The 10,212-nt window shown below is 35.1% G+C and overlaps 1 protein-coding gene across 1 annotated transcript in view; it reads left to right on the top strand.

Annotated features, from left to right (window-relative positions):
- The first annotated feature begins 260 nt into the window (after nucleotides 1-260).
- Nucleotides 261-10,212, top strand: part of LOC145676075 (transmembrane protein 64) — a 66,304-nt gene continuing 56,352 nt past the window's right edge. The window contains exon 1 of the mRNA XM_081746945.1: nucleotides 261-1,135. Within this exon, the coding sequence (XP_081603071.1) occupies nucleotides 539-1,135 (597 nt within the window). The 5' untranslated portion in view covers nucleotides 261-538. The remainder of the gene's footprint in view (nucleotides 1,136-10,212) is intronic.

Genomic DNA, 10,212 nt, shown 5'->3' with positions numbered 1-10,212 from the left:
ATACGCATGGGCTTCAGAGATTACTAGCAAAAAACTCTGTAGAAAAAATACCAGAAAGAAGTGTAAGGATGATATAAAAATAAAACAGAATCTGGGTTATGGTTAACAATAAACCCAAGTTGTTAGATACATTAAAGAGATATTGTTTCTTGGGCCATGAATAGACATCCTTAAGTCATAGAATTAATTATTGCTGTTACCTCCGGTAATGACGCGATGAAAATTTTATTCTTTTGAATCATTCAAAGTAATCAGAATCAGGCGAGTCAGGAGCTTCATAAAAACTAACACATGGAAGTGTTGTTGTTTTCGTATGGTGTCGTCTGTAAAGACCATGACAGATTTGTGGTACTATAAAAGATCTCTTAACTGTGATTGTAAAGTATGAATAATTTGTGTGTGCAGTTTTTGTTAGTACAGACAATTCTGTGTTAATAAAATGGCTCAGAAGACTACGCGCTTTCTGAAGATGATGTCTTTTTATCCAACTAGATTATTATCAGTTTTTGACAACTGATAGGTGCTAGAACATATTTGGATGCTAGAACGTATTTACAAACTTCTGTTTCATAATTGTTATAAAAGTGTCTTCCGAACATTTGCTCGAAATATGGATGTTGCAGTAGAGAAAGGTGCAGCTGTGCTGACAACTAACAGGGACGTTTCATCAAGTTTCAATATCATAAGTGTTGGCTCCATATGCAATTGCGTTCTTTCATCAGTGACACTTGCATTTTTTGGGATATTAGTATTTTTATGCAAGGATTATATCAAAATGGTTTTGTTGTGGATAGAAAGTCAAGATTCGTGGGTCGTGTGTCTTATTTTTGTTGGTCTGTTTACATTTGTATCATTTCCTTTTACTTGGGGATATATATTCCTAAATATTGCTTGCGGTTATTTATTTGGTATTATACATGGTTTTATAGTGGTTGCTATTACTGCATCGCTGGGTGTTGTTATTGCTCACACTGTTATTAGAATATTTTTAGCAGACTTCGTAGTTTTGAGATTCTTCAATAACGAAAATGCTCGAGCAATATTAATGGTTATATCAGGGCCACAAGCGTTCAAAGTGGTGGCATTTGCAAGATTGACTCCAATCCCTTTTGGACTTCAAAACACTATATTTGCAGTAAGTACGAGTACGATTGTGATTATATGTTTCTTAATACTGAGTTTATAATAGTGAAACTAACCTACAGAAATGTGTCTCGATGGTTTTGGAGGTTATGTAATGATTTTGTAGCGAGATTTCCACATAAAGTATTACTTTCAATTTATAGGTATTTTTAATGTATATATGTTTCAGTTCAGTTAAAGGAAATTTCGTACACATTAAGAATCTTAATTGCTAGCATGTAATGGATCTAACTATAATTTCATTTAGAAGAAAATCTTTTCTAATAACGCCTTCAGAGGTTGTATTCTATCTCTGAATTTACAATTCTATTACGTCGTTATCAGACGTTCAGTTCAATAATAGCATCACGTGAAGGTAGTAATTATACACACATTGAATGTCTTTACATTAGGTCAATTCATAATTCCTTTTTGTTTTAAAAAAAAGTATTAGCAACTTTCCCTTTCTGTAAGGTATGCTTTCATAAAGGGATTTGTTTCGTAACATATGAGAACATTAGTGCTGTATCGCCGGACCACACGATAATAATAATAATAATAATGATGCATTACTGTTCTATCACCGGACCATACAAAAAAAAAAAAAAAAAAAAAATACAGTACTTAGTTTCTCCCCCAAAATACTGGGTGGTGACCCTGGCTCACTTGGTAGTGATTATTGTTCTAAGTACAGTGTGAACATATGACATAAAAACTAGTGCATAAAATAATGAAACACCTTGTGCTTGGTGGGCACTAAAGGCACGAATGCTATGTGACTGAATCAGAGGAGAGCGCAGTAGAGGGCTGCGAGCGGGTGCGACTAGGGACCAGGCGCGTCAGCGGCGATGGGTGTACATATAAACGAGGATACTGGGAAAACGCTCATGGAGATAAGAGTGCACTTTGTGCTGAGCATTCATAAGAACCGATACAATAAATAGCAATACGAGCAATTACGCTCTATTAATTTTAACAAAATGAGTCAAAGCTTCCATAAGCTAACCCGGCCCTATTCTACTTATTCCCACCTTGCGTCATGTTAACGACGTGACAAAATCACTTGTTCTGCATAAAATGCACTTTTGTCTATATGGCTTATGTGTTGCACAGCCGTGGGGGAGATACTACATGCCATCCAAAAAAAAGTACCAAAATGTAATAAATTAAGTTAAATGTTTCCCTTCTTTTCTGTAGTTTCAATTTGTTTCCACACTTGCTACAAACTGTTTGCCTCTTTAGTAGACCATACCTTTCTCACAATTTCAATAACTGATGCTGTTGTTTTTGTATAACTCTATAAAACTCAATCAGAACGTGTCACAGTCTTGTCATTTACGCACCATTACCACACTGCCTTTCTTACCAGTAAATGATAACAAGTGAACGTCTCTGCCAAATAGTCCCTTTCGCCTCCACATACAGTGGCGCTTAAAACATCAAAAACAACCAACAACAATTTTCTTAATTCTACCATTCCTCTCGCCTGACTTTCACTTACTCTGCCTTTAAAAAGAAGATAAAATTCTCTATTTCAGCCTTTATTGTAAATCTCCTTAAGTTGGTCCGGCCATGCAGCATTCAACCCTATCTGAGAGTCGGTTGTCATTGTTTTGGATTGTAGTATTCCGGTCAGCGCCGAGGCTAAATGCGGCGTGTACTTACAACATAACGTGGGATCCGAACTACATGAACTTCCACCAGGAATCCAATGCGGATATCCTGTGTCGAAGGTACTTACCCCAACCATACAGCACAAGAGACTTTGGGAATATGAGAGAGAGAGATGACAGCCAAGTAGGAAATATTATCTCATTGAATTGCATATAAGGTGTTACAGATTTATTCTGTCTTGATTGCATCTTCCTATTAGAGAATTACGTGTCTTACATTGTTATTTCGGTACAGATTTATTGTAAGGATCCATACATAAATTAATTGCATATATACTTCTTTTTCAGTAAATCAACTCTCTCTATCTTGAATAAGCATTTTTGGAATGTGAACTTGGATTCCTCTATATAGATTCAGTTTAGAAGGGCTTCAGTGTATGTACATGAGGTCAATGTTTAGGAAAAGAGGTCCAGAAGTACCTAAAAATGTAAAATTTACAGGGGAATTGGAAAATGCAAGTACTTACACTTAATATAACATAACCTAAACTAAACTAACCTAATATTAATAGAAATAAGCGAAATTTTATATATATATTTTCCCGAAAATTATGCTGGACCCCTACACGAACATAATGTAACCTAGCCTAAACTAACCTACTAGGAAGAGAATCTACCGAAATTGTAACATTTTGGCTGATATTTAGTATCTCCCCCAAATTTGCATATATAAGATTTCCAGTGTTACTTCATGAAATATAGCTGAGCGAGCGACAGAGAGCGAAGAGGGTTAGAAGCACGGAAGGGCTTTTTTTCTCCTATCTTTATCAGAATTTAGACAAAAACAAGGTACTCGGTTCTGGAGCCATGAATCAAGTTGAAAGAGATACTATATGCCATCCTAACATTTTTAAGAAAAATAGCTGGACTCCAGCAGGCTCGTCAGTGACAGTGGGTATACACCTAAACGAGGATAAAACAGATCACTTTATACGGTGTGGCATACAAACGCCTACTTTATGTGGTGGGTTATCACGGCTCCCAGCTGTCCAAGTTTCCTATTGTTTTCGTATATTTTAGAAATTTGTATATATTTGTTCTATAAATGTTCTATATTTTAATCGTGGCTTTATTTCCTATATTTTTCAGTGATTGAACTATTAAAATTACAAGCCAAGGACAGTTTCAGTGATTTAAAATGATACATATTAGCAATATGCTAAATGTGTGTTTGCATTTTTTTTTCCTGAGGAACTAGTGACTAATCTTCACAACTATTTTTTTTTTCAGTTTGCTTATTATCCTTCCATGTTCACTCTTTTTTTCTTTTTTTCTTATGTGCTTATTATTCTCGAATGAAGCTTGGCTGAGAAACCTTGCCATGCTCCAGTTTCTTATAACGCAAGCTGTGTTAGCATTTTCTTTCATTAGTGTGTGCAACAGTATTGCCTAGGCATTCAGGTGTGTTGGTATTCACCAACATATCTGAACAACTTCCAATACTACTATCCTTTATAATTCGCAGGGTTCTCACGCGTCCTGAAAAACCTGGAAATAAAATTGTGTCGTGGAAACGTGTCTGGAAAAGTCATTGAAAGCAGAAAAATTGTGGAAATCCTGGAAATTATCTATGAACTGGAAATGTCCTGAAATTTATGTTGGATAACAGTTGTTAGAAGTGTAATTTGGAGAGCCATGATGAATGGAATGTTGTTAACATTATTTATTTCAGAAGGAAATACTTAAATGTTCAATTAGATTAAAATATTTCATTACAGAGAAATAAGGTATCAATCTTCTTTTTTCATTAGAAAGATAAGAAAGAGAAATAATTTATATTTTTGCGTGCATTAATTCAATTTACGTATTATTCAAAATTGTGTATGAATAACGACATGTAAAAAGTGTTAAATACCATGGTAATGGTAGGAATAAGAGTTAACTATTTCTTTTCTTGTTCTATATTAATTTAAATCTTGTTTCCAGTTGTCAAGTGGGATGAAGGGTGGCTTTTCCTTATGATACATTTATACCGGTATATATATACACAGAGGCTTGATTAATTCGTGTGTCAATTTCATTTGTTCACTGTGCAAAAGCGGTATGAGGTAAAGCCGTGCAATTTGGTGTAACTTTAGACGAAGGGCATAAGTTTTGTTTCGTCATAGAAGCATAAAATGAAAAAATGAAATGAAATCTTTGAGTTTTACGTCCCACGGTTATGCCGGTTAGGCTAAAGGAGACGGTGATGATGAGTAATGAATGAAAATGGTGGAATGAAGAAAATAGGAAGAAACGGGAGAACCCCGAGAAAACCCACGCATACGGTTTTTCATAGAAGCATGTCACTTGTACTAAAGATTGAAGAGATATACGGTCAAAGGTCAAATTTCAATTTTTTTTTCCTTATGGGACTGCAATGGTAAATCCTCAAATAGCCTGAAAAAACGTAAATCGAAGTGATAACAAACAAAAAGCTTTATGGTATGATTCTATGCCGGAAGCCGACCAAATATGCGTCAATCAAGTGTCAAGGTCAGAGGTCACGGTCAGATCAAGGTCACAGATCATCTTGAAAACCCATTTGAATTCACTGAAAACAACGCAATGTCCGTACCTCACCATGTCAAATGGGTTCTCAAGGTGACTTGTGACCTTGATCTGACAGTGACCTCTGACCATGACACTTGATTGACGCATATTTGGTCGGCTTGCGACATAAAATCATACCATACAGCTTTTTGTTTGTTATCACTTCGATTTACGTTTTTTCAGGCTATTTGAGGATTTACCATTGCAGTCCCATAAGGAAAAAAAAATCGAAATTTGACCTTTGACCGTATATCTCTTCAATCTTTAGTACAAGTGACATGCTTCTATGGCGAAACAAAACTTATGTCCTTCTTCTAAAGTTACACCAAGTTGCACGGCTTTACCTCATACCACTTTTGCACAGTGAACAAATGAAATTGACACACGAATTAATCAACCCTCTGTATATATATATATATATATATATATATATATATAGTGGTTCAGAGCATAATATTCTATTGCATAAACCAAACGATCCTATTTTATAAGCAAAACTGTCCTATATTTTTTCAATGTCATGCTGGGAGGCCTCGGTTATGTATTTGTGCGTCAGTAAGGACGTTATAGATAACATTCCGATATGTTTTCATTGATTGCACATATGCGTTCCAAAATAACAATACGGGTCTAACGTAAATTTCACAAATATGTTCATCCCTTAACTGTCCGACACTTCTGTGGTAGCGCGTTATGAGTTAGCATACTAACATCAGATACTTCACTTTCATTAATGTATGTTTACATAAATACGCATTTCAAAGGTAAGAACATATGTATTTCCATTGTTTTCACGCTGGTTTCTTAAAATACTATTATAAATTTGTTCTGTTAACTTTACTGTGTGGATCCGTATAGTAAATCTGTACCGTTGTTTCTACGTAATTGTTTTTATTAGGCCTAGCTGTTTGGTAGGTGCAGAAATAATGTTGGTAGACATTATTCTTCCTTTATAACTTTAAATGTTCCTCCCATAAATTTTCCAAATATTCGCACTCACACCGTTAATCTGCACCAAAATGTTTATGCTGCTGCTTTGAACAGTGTCTAGTAAGTGATGAGCTAATTTTGAAGAATCCAGAAAATAAAGTGTTGTAAAATTTTATCACATAAATTCTATACGGAAATGGTTTTGCATTGTAGTAAAGGGGTGAACCGAATTGAAAGTGATACGGATTTTTTTTTTTTTTTTTTTTTTAAAGGAAAGAGCGGCTAATCCCAATTGACGGATTATTTAATGCATATGAAAGTGATGTGTATATAAAGATATGAATTGACGCATGTGTGTATATATAATAACACAGACACACACAAAATAATAATAATAATAATAAATTGAAAGTTGTGTGGACGGGATCCCAGGGTGTGAATTCAATGTATTTTGTTACAGAGAATCCAGATTCCCAGGACGATTGATCGCGACATTTTTTTTTTTTTTTGTTCTGGACGAAAAGCTTGAGCGATTTTGGATAGGGAGGACACACGTTTTTCGTCCGTGATCCTATCCAAAATCGCTAAAGTTTCTCGTCTATTAGAAAAAATGACACATGGTCAATTGTCCTGGAGTTTCGAAATTTGGATTCTGTGTAACAAAATATATTGAATCCATACCCTGGGTTCAATGCACAGAAATGTTGTTTCTTTGTATGGCTATGTTATATGTATTCTCCCTATCCAAAATAGCTTAAGTTCCCTGTGGTCGGCTGCACAGGACTTTCATTTTTATGTGTGTGTGTCGCTGTGTAATTTGTGTGGGTACTGTTTTATTTAATGTGTGTAATGTTCAGCGTATTATGGTGTACTATTTCGGTGTTTCGTGACACCTTCTTCAGCAGATCGGAGAACTCACTTCGCAGAATTTTCTCTTCCATTAGTTTTTATTGTGATAATGTTTGTTGTAGTACGAAACAAATACAAGGAAACCGAATTAAAGAACTATATTAATACAGATTTTTGTTTTTGGGCATCTTTTTATGATTTCTGGGAGATGGAGTAACAACCAGCGTTCTATTCTTACAGGATAAGTTTTTGCAAATGAACCAACCTATGAAACATATATTTAATAGTCTGAAGACTTCACTAGATTTTTTTTCTTTTCTTTTCTGTATTTATCGCAGTTTAAGTGCTATTGGGAACAAAATGCTTGGGAGTACGATGACTCAACGCAAAGCGCACACTTCTGGTGCAGAGGCTCTGTGGTTGGATCCCAACCCATGTGAGTTTGTGCTGGAGTTTCCTTGCGATTCTTCAAACTCCTCTAATTCTCACCCCACCACTTCTTTAATAAGCATTTACTTTCATTAGATCCCTGTTAATTTAGCCTAAACACGTTCAATTTAAAAGTTTTACTTCATTTTCAACTTGCAGGGGTAGTGGCTGTCATCTCTCTGTAAGGACACAATGTAGTTTGTTATATGGTCTAGTTTTATCAGCTTTCGTTTTAAGTAAAATAATTTCGTCACTTTTACTGGTAACCTACGTCCAGGTTTCTAAAACTCATTTTCGTTTCCAAACAACACGGCAGCTAGAAGTGTCGGTTAAAGAAAGCACAGGACGATGTGTGTTTCGTCTTATTTTTATGTAAATACATTTCCTTACCTATCTTATCTTTGAAGTTCGTATTTCCGAAATTTAAACTAAATTGAATTCTCTTTTTCATTATATTTATAAATAAATGGAAAACAATAGTGTATGTAGCTTAGGTGTGGAAATACATTGTGTTTGGATTGCTCATTAACTGGATGGACCCCATTCATTGACCCATTGCTTTGTTGATTAGCGTCCTTTTCAGCACCGAGGGTAATGCGATTGCATGCAGAACTTAACGTGGCATCGAAACAACATTGGCTCCCATTGAGAATGAACTCGAATATCCGATGCCAAAGTTGCGTGCGAAACTGTATAGCCACAAGGAAACTGAAACTGGACCTCACATATATATTTTATCCTATTAGTGATTCAGAAGGATGTAGACCAACATTCAGATGCAACAGGATTTTGTTATTTGAAGTAACGTTGTTTGCTAAGAAGTTTTTCATTCACTGCTACAGAGTACAAATTACTCACGAATCGGGAATCGAAGTCCAGTACGGTATGCTGATAATTTTCACGCAAGAAATTCCAAAATAATGTTCTGGAGTTTAGGTTTTTTTACGTGAAGAGTACTTATTCATGTAAGTAGACCTATCTTTGTACCTTGCAGATTTTGTTTTTAATGATTAATTTCGATCAACGCTATGATTTTGGACACTGCCACATCAGTTTATATAACTTAATGTTTAATTAATTATTTTGACGTTATTCCCTTTGAAATAAACGTGTCATTCCAGTGTTCTTGGATTTACAAACTTACGAAATGAAATGAAAATGTTCAGTTTAACGTCCTACCATTATGCCCATTAGCCTAAGGGAGACGGATAATTAAGGCAAGTGAATAATAATGCAATAATTGGTGGAATGAGAATGAGGGAGAAAGGACCTTGTAGGATTTAATGTGTGGATATGCGAAAGTTCATTAGGTTCTTCTAAATTTGTAAAGGGAAGATAGGTGCTGCCAATAACGTCTTCTCACGTTTCTTTTATTTTATAGGGCATAACGTCAAAATAATTAATTAAACATTAAGTCATAAAATCTTATGTGGGGGGGGGGGGTGACCAGTTATTCGGTGACGTAGATATGTGATGTAGTCTATAGTTTCAGTTAGTAATTTGTTGTTCAGGTGGTCGTGTGATGAATTAACTTCTGCAGGAAGGAGAGTGTCTGCCTTCCCTACTCACTGCCAAGATTAGAAGCTAATTATTCTTTATTCGAAAGCAATCAGTAGACCTGAAATAGTGTCTGTTTGGTTGGGTCGTTCACGTCCTTTCAGCTCTGACCTTATATGGGATCTATAGCATAACGTATTGCTAGATTCTTTAGAATTTACGTATTTCAACATGTAAATAAACATATTTACAAAATACTAATAAGGTATTACATGTGTAAATTCCATTTTCCATAAATAAGAGTAAAGATAAAAAAAATCATAAAAGAAAGGTTATGTATCAAACACCAGAAGATGATTCTGAAAACAAAAGTCATAATACACGTTTTTCCTATGCTACAATTCAACTGAACTTCTTATGTAGCTCAAGAATCCACCAACTGTCTATGTGGAACTGGCATTTTCCTCTTCCGTAATGAGTATTAACTATGTAATTTTAAGAGGAGCGGAAAGAAAATCTCTCGAGCAATCAAAGTCGAAGCCAGCAAAAGATTTACAAATATATCCCGTTCCGTATAGCAACCATTCCCAATAATCTATTCGGTGGGGTGCGTAACTTCGGTGTACGGGGTCCAGGTTCGATTCTCGGTGACAGAGCATTGAACGCTTTACTATTTTTTGAATTGCAACGCCGCAAACTGTAGATTCGCGCCTTATATAGCCTCGTATTGAAATGGAACGCTAAACTTCAACAAGTAAACCTTTTCGTATAGACTTGTGTTAGAAAGGGGCTCAAGTCAATTTATTACCGAATAACTGCAGAAAGAACGAATAAATTTTAGTAACGAATGTACTCATCTTCTTGTGTTCCTGTCATCTTTTACTTATGGAACGTATAAACACATTTTAATAATTCACACTTCTTTCGAAAATAAACTTAGATTTTGACTAATGAAAAGGGATCTCGAGCATCAGCGGTTTTTTTTCTCCAATTTCAGGACGACAATTTTAGAATTCTGAAATTAGAGCATATTTAAAAAAGAATATTTCTCAATTCTCACACTAATTACCGTATTTAAATTACTGAAATAGGAGTGCAACCAAATTCATAAATCTACAGTTCTATCCCGTATTATCTTATTTATTTATTTAAGGAAGTTTTAGAGCGAGCACAGGCTAAT

This window comes from Thermobia domestica, chromosome 18, assembly GCF_964235325.1.
Source record: "Thermobia domestica chromosome 18, izTheDome1.hap1.1, whole genome shotgun sequence".
In the NCBI taxonomy this organism is placed as follows: Eukaryota; Metazoa; Arthropoda; class Insecta; order Zygentoma; family Lepismatidae; genus Thermobia; species Thermobia domestica.
The sequence above is the reverse complement of the archived record's forward strand: the minus strand, read 5'-3'. Positions and strand labels throughout refer to the sequence as shown.